Source organism: Symphalangus syndactylus, chromosome 12, assembly GCF_028878055.3.
Source record: "Symphalangus syndactylus isolate Jambi chromosome 12, NHGRI_mSymSyn1-v2.1_pri, whole genome shotgun sequence".
NCBI lineage: Eukaryota > Metazoa > Chordata > Mammalia > Primates > Hylobatidae > Symphalangus > Symphalangus syndactylus.
In genome coordinates this window covers 77,871,176-77,885,733 of record NC_072441.2, presented here as the reverse complement: position 1 = coordinate 77,885,733, position 14,558 = coordinate 77,871,176, and the positions used below count along the sequence as shown (strand labels likewise).

Below are 14,558 nucleotides of genomic sequence, written 5' to 3'. Positions count from 1 at the left end.
TCTTAAGGTTCACATGAGTAAAGGGACATATCTTTTGTATCTGGCCTTTTTTCTGCAGTTATGTTCATTATACTCATGAGATATATCCACGTAGTTTCATAGGTCACTTCTCAATTTTGGTGTTATTGAATTCTTGTGATGAATATTCTTCTACAAGTCTTTTTGTGCACTTGAGATGCACGGAAGTACTTCAATTGCTGGGTCATGACCTGAGTATAAGTTTAACATTAGTATAAATTGCCAGTCTTCTAGAATGTTTTCTCACCAGCAATGACAGTTGAAGTGGCACTAAATTCTTGTCAGCATTTGGTGTACTAACTTTGTGAAATGTAGCTATGCTCTCAGACCAAGCTGGCCAACATGGTGAAACCCCGTCTCTACTAAAAATACAAAAATTAGCTTCCTTCCTTCCTTCCTTCCTTCCTTCCTTCCTTCCTTCCTTCCTTCCTTTCTCTTTCTTTCTCTCTTTCTCTTTCTTTCTTTCTTTCTTTCTTTCTTTCTTTCTTTCTTTCTTTCTTTCTTTCTTTCTCTCTCTCTCTCTCTCTCTCTCTTTCTTTCTTTCTTTCTTTCTTTCTTTCTTTCTTTCTTTCTTTCTTTCTTTCTCTTTTCTTTCTTTCTTTTTTTCTTTCTTTCTTTCCTTTTTTCCTCTTTCCTTTCCTTCCCTTTGTGGCCCAGGTTGCAATCTACTCGGCTCGCTGCTGCCCCGCGCCGCGGGCTGCCTGGGATTGCCTGCGCGCGCCACCACCGCTGCCTGCTTTTTCTCCTTTGGCCATGTTGGCCACGCTGCTCTCCAGCTCCTGACCCCGAGTGCACTGCCCGCCTCGGCCTCCCGAGATGCTGGGTCTGCAGACGGAGTATCGCTCACTCGGTGCTCAGTGTTGCCCGGGCTGGAGTGCGGTGGCGTGGTCTTGGCTCGCTGCAGCCTCCGCCTCCCAGCCGCCTGCCTTGGCCTCCCAGGGTGCTGGGATTGCAGCCCCTGCCCGGCCGCCGCCCCGTCTGGGAGGTGGGGAGCGTCTCTGCTCGGCCGCCCCTCTGCCCGGCCGCCCCGTCTGGGAAGTGAGGAGCGCCTCTGCCCGGCCACCCATCGTCTGGGAAGTGAGGAGCGCCTCTGCCCGGCCACCCATCGTCTGGGAAGTGAGGAGCGCCTCTGCCCGGCCACCCGTCGTCTGGGAAGTGAGGAGTGCCTCTGCCCGGCCACCCATCTTCTGGGAAGTGAGGAGCGCCTCTGCTTGGCCGCCCCGTCTGGGAAGAAGTGAGGAGCGTCTCTGCCCGGCCGCCCCGTCTGGGAAGAAATGAGCAGCGCGTCTGCCCGGTCGCCCCATCTGGGAAGTGAGGAGCGCCTCTGCCTGGCCGCCCCGTCTGGGAAGAAATGAGGAGCACCTCTGCCCGGCCGCCCCGTCTGGGAAGAAGTGAGGAGCACCTCTGCCCGGCCGCCCCGTCTGGGAAGAAGTGAGGAGCCTCTCTGCCCGGCCGCCCTGTCTGGGAGGTCTACCACAGAGGCCAGAAGCAATGTGGGGGCTGGACGTGGTGGCTCATGCCTGTGGTCCCAGCACTCTGGGGGGCCGAGGCAGGTTGATCACTTCAGGCTAGGAGTTCGAGACCAGCCTGGCCAACATGGCGAAACATATGAAAAATACAACAGAAAAACCAACCAACCAACCCAGTGTCAACAAAACAGGTCTACCCTGGAGTCATGCTCTAATTTTTTCTATTTTCCTCCCTTTCTGATCCTTTATCCCACTTTCTTTTTCTTCCTCTTCCTTCTCCTTCTTCTTTGTCAAATAGAGGATTGAGTTATTATCACTGATCCATATAAAGTCCCTCTCTCATTTATTTTCTTTAATTCCCACTCCCCATTTCTATTCCCCGTCTTCCCATGTGCAACCTTCCTAATATGTTTGATACGCATCTTTTTGTTTGTATGTATTTTTAGAAAATGTTTATTGTTTTGTGTGCAAAAAAAAATTAATAATAATAATAAAAAAATTAGCCAGGCATGGTGGCATGCATCTGTAGTCCCAGCTACTCAGGAGGGGGAGGTTGCAGTGACTCAAGATCACACCAATCGCACCATTGCACTCCAGCTCGGGTGACAGAGAGAGACCCTGTCTCGGAAAAAAAAAACAAAACGAAAAAGTAGCCACACACTGGTGATTGATTAGTGGTGTCTCAGTGTGGAATTAATTTGTACTTGCCTAACGAGCAATACTATGAAGCATATTTTCTTATGGCTTCCAGCATATAAGAAATTCTCCTTTGCAAAGGCCTATTCGAATATTTTGCCCGATTTTATTTGGCTTAGCTCTATATTACTGATTTATGAAAGTTCTCTTATATATTCAGGAATTGAGTCATTTTTCAAATAAATATATTGCAAACGACTTTTCCCAGTCAGGGACTTGACTGACAACTGAAAGCTGTCAACTGAAAAATCACACAATTTATAAATTTAGAAAGATTTTATTTTTTTATAAAGGGTTACAGCCTACAAACTGGCCATTCTGACAGACTGGTAGGCATACCTTCCTGCTGAAACCCGAAAAGTAGGTTTCCAGGGAGGGGAGGGGGAAACAGGGATTTATGTTGATCTGGTTGGCCACATATACATATTCAACAGGGAATAGGGGGAGCTCTGAATATTTGTGAAGGGATCCTGCTGCATGCATGCTGAGTAAACATGCCTGTTACATGCAACCCATGTTCACTTTGGGGTGGAGACAACATTTAAATACATTATAATTATGCCCTATGCTTCAAAATGTGAAGCAGGGACACAAAGGCAATCAAGTGCGTAGCCTCTGTAAACTGTCCAGAAGCAGTCCAGAGCCAGCGGTCTCTTATCAAGAGAAATTTACTGAAATCAGTCTCTTGTCCAATCAAAGCGGTAGTTATGGCTTGTGTAGGGAGGGCTCAGTCAGTTTATGGTAATGGGTGAGCTGCAAGTGCTTCAGCATTGCTTATCTCAAGGCCAGTGCTTGTTTAGCTAGAGAGAAAAAGGAAGAAGAAAAAAACTGGCAATTAGAACGTAGTGCCTACTGCCACACACATAACACCAAATCCTGCACTCCAAGCTTCTCCTTCTCCACCCTGGACTCCCAACCTCCAGTTAGACAATCCACATCTTCTGACACCTGCTTCAGGCTCCATCAGGCCACTGTGCCTCCCGTAGCAACCAGGCCAGGGGGAATCTTGATTCCTATTACACTTCTGAGGAAGGTGGTTAGGAGGTGTGGAGCATGTGGGTGGGAGGGGGTGATGTTGAGGGCAGAAGTACACTGTGGTCTTCTGTCTTCTACCTCATTGGCCCAGGTGCTGCTCTCCCTCCGGTTGTCTGCTTTCAGCCCTGCGTGGGAAATCAGGTCTGCGCCCTGATCTTCCTGACTCTCATTTTGTGAGGAACCTGAACGGATGAGCCATCGCTCTTGTCCCACACATTCTGTCCAAAAGGTGCCCTCCTCTCTACTTGCTTGGGGGCCTGCCCACTGAGCTCTGGCACTCAGGCTGGGATGCCGCCCAGTACAGAGGCTCTGCAGCCCTGCAGGGGTCTGACTGTTCCACACCAGCAGGATACAGGCCACAGGGCATGCTGTGGTGGAAAAGCATTCAGAGGTGTGGGCTGAAGGCCTCTCTTTCCACAGTCCCTTTGAAGACCCCATGGAAGTAGGCACCCCTTTGAGGAACAAGGTGGCCCAAGGCCTGGCATCACATGCAGGCTCTTGGGTCCCAGTGGGTCCTCTCTGTGCCTGGTATAGCCGACTGCTTCACACATCTTACCCAGTTTCCTCTCCTCCACCACCCAAGCTCCTCCTCGACCCCCTTGCTCAGCTGTCCTTAGGACAGCAAGATCCCCAGCCCTTGGAAAAGCCCCATCTCCAGTGCTTGGGGAGGGAGTTGGGTTCAGGTCTTCTAACCACAGAAGAACAGAGAACCTGAGGCAGGAGGGAATCCCTTCCCTTGCTGGGTCTCTTGGCACAGCCCATCCAGGGGTCTGGGTCAGGGTCCAGGTATCCTCTACCCTCCTTGAGGACCTGAGTTTTCAGGTCCCTGGGGTTGGTCAATGTAGAGTCTTTCCCACTGTTCATCTGGGAACTGTAGGAATATCCCATGGGGCCCTCTCTTACTCATTAGAGACACCCAGAAAATACTCCCGCAGAAACTGGGTACAATGTACCAGACCACAATAATTCTAATTACAGGGTGTGGAGGTCAGATACGTTTTGTGACTATTTTGTCTCTGTCTGTGGCTTGCTTGCCTTTTCACTTTCTTAGTGGTATCTTTTGATGAGAAGGTATGGCTAATGTTGATGAAGTCTAATTTATCATATCTTTCTTTTATATATATTTTTTCAGTGTCCTACTTGTTGGTAGGCTAATCTTTGCCTACCAACAAGTCACAGAGTATCCTTGAAATGGTTTATATCTTTAACTTTTAAGTTTTGGTGTATGTAGTGTGAGGGAGAATAACATTGTTGGTCTCCCCCACCTCCATATGAAAGTTCACTAATTGAAATCATTTATTTTCTTCTATTGAACTGCTTTCATTGAAAACTCATTTATTGACTGTATAGCTGTGGATCAGTTTCAGGTCTCTTAACTCAGTCCGTTTACCTATTTGTCCCTCCTGATGCCTTGTCTATAATAGCTTATAGTAAGCCTTTAAGTCAGATAGTACAAGTCCTTGTTCTTTTTCAAACGTTGCAATAAATTTTGAAATAGGTAATAACTCATAAAATCATCACACACATCAGGATATGCTGTCACTTCATCCCTTTCTGATCTGGTTTGGCTGTGCCCTCACCCAAATCTCAACTTGAATTGTATCTCCCAGAATTCCCATGTGTTGTGGGAGGGACCTAGGAGGAGGTAATTGAATCATGGGAGTGGGTCTTTCCTGTGCTATTCTCCTGAGAGTGAATAAGTCTCACTATCTGATGGGTTTATCAGGCGTTTCTGCTTTTGCTTCTTCCTCATTTTCTCTTGCCCCTGCCATGTAAGAAGTGCCTTTTGCCTCCCGCCATGATTCTGAGGCCTCCCTAGCCACGTGGAAATGTAAGTCCAATTAAACCTCTTTTTCTTCCCAGACTCTGGTATGTTTTTGTCAGCAGTGTGAAAACGGACAAATACACTGTCATTTCAGAGTGGGACACATGCTCTCACTCACTATGCTTGTTGCTGACTTGTGACCAAAGATTCTCTGTTGTACCCTCTGGGGAAAATATATCTCCAGTTGTCTGCTGGGAGGATGAACATGCAAAAAATCCACAACACTCAGCACAGAGTCTGGATTTAGTCCCATTAAAGGACCCCAGGGAGCTCTCTCGCCTTCTTTCTGCCCCCTGAGGATACAATGAGAAGGTGGCAGTCTACAACCAGAAAAAAGTCCCTCATCATAACCCTACCACGTTGGCACCTTGATCTTGGACTTCCAACCTCCAGAACTGTGAGAAATAAATTTCTGTTGTGAATTAGCCACCCAGTTTATGGTACATAGTTATAGAAGCCCGAACTAAGACAGAGATGGAATCCCATGGAGGGTCTCTAATTTGCTGAGCTGGTCATCAGGTGGGATGTTGCAAGTTAGAAACAGGAAAGGCTGACATTTTGTGCATATGAAAGAAGATAGTGGACAGGCCCATTGTCGTCGGCTTTGTCCGCCTTTGCAAACTGGAGACGGAAGCTAGATTCACCTTCGCCAGCCACGGGAGGACCGGGAGGACCGGGAGGACCTCCAGAGGAGGTTAGGTCGACTTTATGGTAACTTCAGATCCTGAAACCTCGCAGGACTTTTCTTGTCTTCCCTTTGATCTCTCTTCCGCCTACTCAACAGGACAGGACTCGCAGCTTTTCTTTCCCGTCAGAAAGGGATCCCTTCCGGACAGGACCGAAGTGAGCAGATGGTTTCCCCTAAGCGTCCTTCCTGGCCTGGGCGTCTCGGGAGCTCAGGCTGACCTGAGACCTAACTCCTGGAGAGTGGGACCTGGAAGAGCGCGCGCACCGGGGTGGAGGTTGGGCGCTGGGGGTGGAGAACCGCAGTCAAACCCTCTTCTTCCCCGTGCACCGCGCACCTGCCCACGGGGATGCCGAAGGAAGTGGCCCATAAAGCTTCTCTGCAACCGAAAGAAGCCTGAAGCTCCCGGAGGGGCGAGAGGAGCCTCGTTGAGCGAGCCCAGCCCTCTGCCCGGCTGGCCCTGGTCAACAGGCTCGGAAGAGGCCGATTTGGAGGACAGAACGGAAGAAAAGACCTAAAGGTTTCGAATCTCATGATGTGGAGATGTTAAAGCCTAAATCCTAAGGTCCCACTGGGAGGGGGAGCGAGGGTGTCTCGAGCTGGATCCACCCTTGAGCCTTCACCTGGAGAGTCCTCTGCACAAGTTCAGAGAGCAGGACTACGCGCAGCAATGGTTCTCAACAGGGGGCAACTTCGCCCTCACATGCCTCTCCCAACCCCGCTGGGACACCAGGCCGCGGCTGGGGGAAGGGAGGGAGAATGTTAATCCCCTGGCATGTTTCTAGTCAGCGGAGGCGACGGATGCTGCTAAACACCTTGCAATCCACCGCGGGAGGGCCCCTACCCCACCCCGAAGTAGCCATTCCGCGGAAGTGGAGAAACTCGCGTGTAGATCAATGCCCACGCACTTGGCCGATGGGAAATCACGAATTGGTGACCAATTGGATCTTGGATCTGAGGAAAAAACTCCAGCGTCAAAGGGAACTCTCGAAGTTTTGCCCGGAGCAAACGGAAGGGTGGCGTTGCCATCGCCTAAAATGGGAAAATGGCAGGTGTCACAGGTTGCAGGGGAAGGTTGGAGACCAGTTGAGTGCCCAGGAGCCTTCCTGGAAAGAGTTTCCCATCCAGCCCTTCTCGGATTCCGCATCCGTCTGATTCCTTATGATGTTGAGGGTGCCGGGGTCTGGGTCCTTTATGATGCAGAGGGTGCCCCCGTCTCACCCCGGGCGCCTCCCCGCTCCCGCCTCCTCCTGGCAACCTGGTGCGCGGCTCCTGACCTGGCGACCCGCGACCATCTTGTCAGTTGCTGCCGCCTCGCAAAGGCGCATCTCTAGGCCAGTGGTGAGCTGCGGCCCGGTGGCTGCAACTTGCTCCAGGACTCAGGACTCGTGGCCTTGGTGTCCCTCGCGAAGCCCTCGGTGTGTCTCCTGCAGGCTCTTTTTTTGAAGAAAGCAGGGAGGGAACGGCCTTGTGAGACGACTCCAGGAGCAAAGAGCGACCCTCACAAGGCCCAAGTCCTCCCAGAGCACAGGAAACTGTCGCTACAGACCGAAGAAGGGAGAGAAAGCGTTCTTCCGTATCTTCCTGGTGGTCTAGTGGCTGGGATTCGGCGCTCGAAGCGCCGCGGCCCGGGTTCGATTCCCGGTCACGGAACTGTTTTGCACTGGCCGCCCTCCCGCAGAAATCTTCCTTTACTACGCTGTCTGCCGGCCTGCTCCAAGGGCCAGATGTAGAATAGCCTCCACAGCGAGGGGCAAACCCGGGGGAAGGAGGGCAAGTCGTGGTGGGCCGGCCACCTCTCACGTTTATCTCCGTGTCTGTCAACCGCAGAAACGGCTTTAGAGAGCGATTGAGCGTCTCGCTCAGGTGTACACAGCCGTGCAGAGAGGCCAGTCCCCGTGGAGCAGCACCTAATAAGCCCACCCTCTTTGCCGTCGGCGCCCCGGAGGCGCCTATCGGGCTGAGCTGCGAATAACTAAGAGAGAGGTTAAGCCAAGTCATGGCGTTTGTGCGTGCCCTGGACATGGGCACCGGTCAGTCAGCGGAGCCTCCTCACCTCCGTTCGCAGCTAAAGTGCTGGTTAGGCCTTCGGAAGAGGCGACCGGAGGCGATGCCCGCGAAGTTGGGAAGGGGGTGAGCGGCGGGTGAGGTCCGCAAGGGCGGTCCCGTTTGCTGATTGAGCGGTAGAGGGAGGCGATGTTCGCTGACCCAACAAAGACAGCAGGTGGAGTAGGTACAAATGGAAAACTGTTGCCGGTGCCCTAAGCAGAATGCAGGTGTAAAAATCAGAACTAGGACGCCGAAGCGATGGTACAATGTCAAATCCCACAATGTCTACACTCTACCAAGCACTTGCGCACGCTCCCCCTTTTCCATTCAGTATTCCCAAGAGGGGTTCGGAAGAATCCCACGTCCACTGTAAGCTCAGGGGAGAGCGGGAGCCAGGGAGGTGAAGTGCACAGACTGGGCAAAGACGGCGGGCAGAACCGCGGGGGTGAGAGAGCGCGGTGGTTGCGGGGCGGGAGCCGCTGCTGAAAGGCGGCCTGGGTTGTGGTGTGGGGTGACTGTCGGTGGAATCTTTGGCAGAGAGTGGTTTGGAAGAATGGCGACGGGGGGCAGTGGGTAGGGTGGTGACCCTGAGCTTCCGGCCAGGGCGAGGACGCTGTGCTGTCCCTGCCGGGCATGCGCTTATTCCCACTTACCTGGCAGGAAAGAGACCGTGGTCACGAAGGGGGTTCTCCCAGAGTGAAGCTTCTTCATCGCACTCTAGGGCTACTGATCTCTGTGATTTCTTCAATGTAGGAAACGGTGTTTGTGCTAGAAGAGGGCTGCGCTCTTTACCTAACATAACGGGGTTCAAAACTGACATCGCCTCACGCCTACACGAAAACGTTTACGTGGCTTCTTTGTCTCTTTTTTTTTCTGTCCCAAAGTCGCCTCATCCTCACACCCCCTCATTTTTTTCTTCCACACTCGAGAGTGTCTCTCCGTCTCATTAAAAGCTCCACCAAATATTTGAAATATCTCAACCAGAGAGACTGCAATGAATACATTATTTCTTTTTTTTTTATTATACTTTAGGTTTTAGGGTATATATGCACAATGTGCAGGTTTGTTACATATGTATCCATGTGCCACGTTGATTTCCTGCACCCATTAACTCGTCATTTAGCATTAGGTATATCTCCTAATGCTGATGAATACATTATTTCATTCGTGGAAGCTACAGACCAGCTAGGTTGAGAGTTGCTTGATATTTTCCGCTAAACGGTGAGGCATAGAGCACTTCGAAGGTTTCTCTTTGGGCCGTTGTTTGTGTACTATTCGGTTTCCTGGTAAACCCTGCTTTCTGGCTTTCTGGCTGCAGATAAAGGCCGCAGCTGGTGCAAGAATTAAAAGCAAACCAAAAGACACGTGGGTTCGCCCCAGTGGGTCCAAGATAGAGTCTGACTGTACCAGGATTCGGATTAGAACAGAGGTTGCTGCAGGCACAAGGCAGGATACTAACCACTATAGAATCCCAATGCGCCCCACACCTACTGCCCGTCGTTTTGCTTCCCCACCCCTCTTTTATTTATTTATGCATTTTTTTTGAGAGACAGAATTTCGCTTTGTCGCCCAGGCTGGAGGGCAGTGGCGTGATCTCGGCTCACTGCTACCTCTGCCTCTCAGGTTCAAGCGATTCTCCTGCCTCAGCCTCCCAAGTAGCTGGGACTACAAGCGTGAGCCACCACACCCAGCTAATTTTTGTATTTTTAATAGAGGCGGGATTTCACCATGTTGGCCCGGCTGGTCTCGAACTCCTGACTTCAAGTGAGTGATCCACCCACCTCGGCCTCCCAAAGTGCTGGGATTACAGGCGTGAGCCACTGCGCCCTGTCCCCCAATTTTTTTTAATGTAAAAACATTTATGCGATTTTTACTTCTTTATTCTTGGGCAGCTACAGGTTCTTGTGATTTTCCCTCACGTGTACTCCTCGCCGTTCTGATACGTGTCCCATCTTCTCTGCACCGGCATCCTGGGCTGTCCCATTGTCTCGTCCTGGTCTCCCCTGCTTCTTCTCCCTCCGTCTTTTCAGGTTTTCCCTTTTGACTCCCCTGCTTCTTTCCCGCTCCCGCCCCACCAACCCCATCTACTGAAGCCGAGTTGAGTGACGGGAGAGCAAGCGGAGCAGATGATTGCCTGAAGGCGGCGCAAAAAAACAGAAAGAGCTACCATGATAGCCGTCGGGGCGTTCAGCTTCCTTTGGGCTCTACTAGGCTCAGGCTGGGGTCGCAGATCCAGGCATTTCCAGAGGCACTGGCTTCTGAATCAGGCGAGGGTCAACGCAGGGTGAAGGCCATTCGGCCGCCCGTCTGGTTTCAGAGTCAGGCAATGCACGCGTTTCTAACGTGCAACAACACGATTAGTCGACTCAGCCTCTCTGGTTTTCCGAAGCTTTGTAGTCTGCACACTTGTCCTGCAGAAAGCGAATGGCAACCCCTAGAGTTTAGTGATTGCTTAATCTATGTTGAGATGAAAGCGACCAACTGAGGTTATCTCCGTGGCGCAATCGGTTAGCGCGTTCGCCTGTTAACTGGAAAGTTGGTGGTTCGATCCTACCCAGGGATGTGTTTTTAAATGTTGGTAGTTGTGGTCAGGCGGTTCGAGCCTACCAAGGGATGTGCTTTTAAATGTTGGTAGTTGTGGTCAGGCGCGGTGGCTCACGCCTATTAATCCCAACACTTTGAGAGGCCGACATAGGGGAAGCCTTGCCTGAGCTCAGTTCAAGACCAGTGAGAATCCTATCTCATTAAAAAAAAACCAAAAAACAAATTGCAGTTGTTTCTCCTTAGGCCTATCACTGTATTTAAAAAGTGGGAGATTGCTCGCTTGTGTCTTGTGCATCCTATGAGGACACAAAGCAAAAGGTCCCCCTCCGAGCCTCCTATAAAATAAGATCCCTCCAGAACAAACTAGGTTGTGTTTATGGGAACCCGAAAGTATATGAAGAAAGAAACTTCAAAAATTCTGCCTTGCTTTCCACAAAAATTAACCCAACACAGTCTGCCTTCAAGTGGTATCATACTTCTTCACATTACTGCTCTCCCTGCCTTTATGCTACTGTCATGCATTTTACTTTACACGTGTTATAAACCTTACAATCCATCTTTATTACTTTTGTTTAAAGAGTCAGATGTGTTTGTTTGTTTGTTTGTTTTGTTGTTGTTTTTAAGATGAGTCTCGTTCTATCAGATAAGCTGGAGTGCAGTGGCACAATCTTGGCTCACTGCAACCTCTGCTTCCCGGGTTCAAGCGATTCTCCTGACTCAGACTCCTGAGTAGCAGAGATTACAGGCGTGGGCCACCACACCGGACTAATTTTTGTATTTTTAGTAGAGAGAGGGGTTCACCATATTGGCCAAGCTGGTCTCAAACACCTGACCTCAAGTGATCTGCCTGCCTCAGCTTCCCAAAATGCTGGGATTACAGGCGTGAGCCAGCACGCCCAGCTAAACAGTTAGATGTTAAAATTATATATTTGCCTATGTAGATGTCATTTCTAGTGTTTTTTTTTTTTTTTTTTGTACAACCAGATTTTCATCCGATGTCAGTTTCATTCTGCCTGGAGGACTCCTTTAACTTTTTTTTTTTGTAGTGATGGCTGGTGGTAGTGAATTTTCAGCTTTTGTAGAATTTCACATTGACTTTTCCCCTCAGTGTGGTTTTTTTTTTTTTTTTTTTTTTTTTTTTATGCGGAGTCTTGCTCTGTCGCCCAGGCTGGAGTGCAGTGGCACGATCTTGGCTCACTGCAAGTTCTGCCTCCCAGGTTCACGCCATTCTCCTGCCTCAGGCTCCCGATTAGCTGGGACTACAGGCGCCCACCACCACATCCAGCTAATTTATATATATATATATATATATTTTTTTTTTTTTTAGTAAAGACGGGGTCTCACTGTTTTAGCCAGGATGGTCTCGATCTCCTGACCTCGTGATCCACCCGCCTAGGCCTCCCAAAGTGCTGGGATTACAGGCGTGAGCCACTGCGCCTGGCCTCCCCTCAGTGCTTTTACGATGTTGCTCCACTGCCTTCTCACTTGAATGGCTTCCAATGATATAATCTTTTTGTTTTTTGTATGTACGATGATTTTTTTCTTCTGATTTTGAGAGTTTTCAATAAGTTTGAGCAATTCATTTATGAAGTGCCCAGTAGATATGGTTTTCTTCAGGTTTCTTGTGCTTGGGGTTTATTCAGCTCCTTGGCTCAGTAGGTTAACAATTTTCACTATGATTGAAAAATGTCATTGTTTCTTAAATATATTTTTCTTCTTCCCCAGTCTTTTTGGGGACTACAATTACTTGTGTATTAGGTGTCTTAAACTTGCACTATCATTCACTGATGCTCTGTTCATTTAAAAAAAAAAAAATTGTTACCATGGGTTGTATTTTAGATATTTCAATCATTCGAGGCTTTGTGTTTCTTTTTCTTTCTTTTTTTTTTTTTTTTTTGAGACAGAGTCTTGCTCTGTCGCCCAGGCTGGAGTGCAGTGGCACGATCTGGACTCACTGCAAGCTCCACCGCCTGAGTTCATGCCATTCTCCTGTCTCAGCCTCCGGAGTAGCTGGGACTACAAGCGCCCACCATGACGCCCGGCTAATTTTTTCTATTTTTTAGTAGAGACAGGGTTTCACCGTGTTAGCCAAGATGGTCTCGATCTCCTGACTTCGTGATCCACCCGCCTCGGCGTCCCAAAGTGCTGGGATTACAGGCCTGAGCCACCGTGCCCGGCGGCTTTGTGTTTCATAATCTTTTTTTCTGCAGTGTCTAATCTGCTGTTAATTGCATCCAGTCAATTTATTATCTCAGATGTTGTAGTTTTTAATCTCCAAAGTTTGATTCTGACCATTTTTATATGTTTGATACCTCTGCTTAATTCTTTGGACCCATAGAATATTGTCATAATAACGGTTTTAAAGTCCTCTCTTTTTTTTCTTTTCTTTTTTTTTTTTTAGACGGAGTCTCACTCTTGTTGCCTAGGCTGGAGTGCAATGGCACGATCTCAGCTCACCGCAACATCTACCTCTTGGGTTTAAGCAATTCTCCTGCCTCAGCCTCCGGAGGAGCTGGGATTACAGGCATGCACCACCATACCTGGCTAATTTTTGTATTTTTACTGGAGACAGGGTTTCATCATGTTGATGATGAAAGGTCCCAAACCTGGGAGCTTTCACATGTGAAGCGAACATGTAATCACTACACTACAGAAACCCCTCACAGTTCCTGGCACAAGACATATTCCTGAAATGTTACCATCTGCTGTTTTTAACTACTAGAGTTTCCAATATAAGAAATTCGACTGCTTTTCAAAATTTGAGTGAAAAATACGCCAGGAAACACAATTCCTCAGGCAGACAGGGTGAACCCTCATTTATGGTTCCACGCCTAGCCCCGAAGCCAAGACCCTAGGGACCCCCAATCTGACTTCGGGATCCCGCATCTCATGCAGGGTTTCCAGGAACTGAGTGGCCGTGTGTGGGATTCTCCTGGCTGACTCTCTGGCTCCCAGAAGCTTCAGGAGTTGGTGGAGCCATGAGTGTGCCGTGCCACACAGGAGTGTGGACGCCGCCCCTGCAGGGCTGCTGACTGCCCTTCGGGGGCCTTTTCCCCCGGCGCTGGCGGTTAGGGCTCTTGGCTCTTGACAGGCGATCACGCTTCGGGTCCTTCCAGGAACCATAGGACCCTCCCTGCCTGCCCTTCCCCCAGGCTGAAGGGCCTGACCCACACGCTCTTTCCTTGCTAGCCCTTTGGCCTCAGCACCTCGAATCTTCCAAAGGGCATCCTTCACTGCCACTCTCGCTTAGTCTATTCGACTCAATTTAAGCTATATTTATCCACACGTTGAAGTTTTAGCAGGTACTATAGCAAAGGCTGTGTCTCAAGGCATTTCACTGTTGGAAAATATAGAACATCCAACCCAGGCCAAACTGTGCTTCTTGGCCTGCATTGAATTCATTTGAAAACCAGGGCATGAAGTTTATAAAACACAAGGGTTTCAGAGCCATCACCACTGAAGGACACAGGAGCAGCCTATTCGGATTCCATGATCACAGGATCTCCACCTCCATCTTGAGATTTTTTTTTAAGGGCAGTTTTATTGCATTCTTTCATAACACTTGAAACTTTTTATTTGCCTTTTTAATGTTCCTACTCAACAGGTCTTGAAGTGAATTATAACAAAGAGGTAAGGGCAGTTTTCAGAGAAAGGCAGTGTCTGTGAAGTTCTCAAGTTTGACTCACAGCAAAAGGTCAACAGGCAGAATTTCCTTTTGCTGAAAGATGTTAATGTTGTTTCTAAGGTGTTCTTTAGACGTGAGTGTAAAAACAAATTTGGGGAAGCAAGTGCCATTTTCTCCAGCAGTTGCTTTTCTTACTGCAGTGGTTGCCATGTTTCCTTCACATCCAAAGTTCAAATGCTCCCACCCTGGGGAAAGTGACAAAATGTTCGCTGGATGCCAGGCTGCAGTGTCCAGCTTTGTTCTGCTTTGGCTCAGACTGGAGACTGGGACTGGACTGGACTATGTCTCCCTCACTAGAGACTGGGAGCCCAGATCCACATGAGGCAGGCATCATGGTAACTTTTGATTAGGCAATTTTGTGACATCTTTTTCTGCTTTCTTCCCTCTGAAATCTCTCTCTCTCCCTCCCCACTGACCCAGAGTAGAGGATTCACTGTCTTTCTGACTCAGAACATTTTGGGGTCCTTCCTGGACAGAAAAAAAAAGGCAATTGCCCTTTTACCGTACAGGAGCAGAAAGGGCTGCAGGTATCTGGAGACCCACAAACTCACT

General features: G+C 49.2%; 1 protein-coding gene across 1 annotated transcript; it reads right to left on the bottom strand.

The window, feature by feature from the left end:
• Positions 1-3,146: 3,146 nt before the first annotated feature.
• Positions 3,147-3,656, bottom strand: LOC134734269 (protein FAM231D-like). The gene has a single exon (XM_063626169.1). It carries the CDS (start codon positions 3,654-3,656, stop codon positions 3,147-3,149), a length of 510 nt encoding a protein of 169 aa, XP_063482239.1.
• Positions 3,657-14,558: the final 10,902 nt, after the last annotated feature.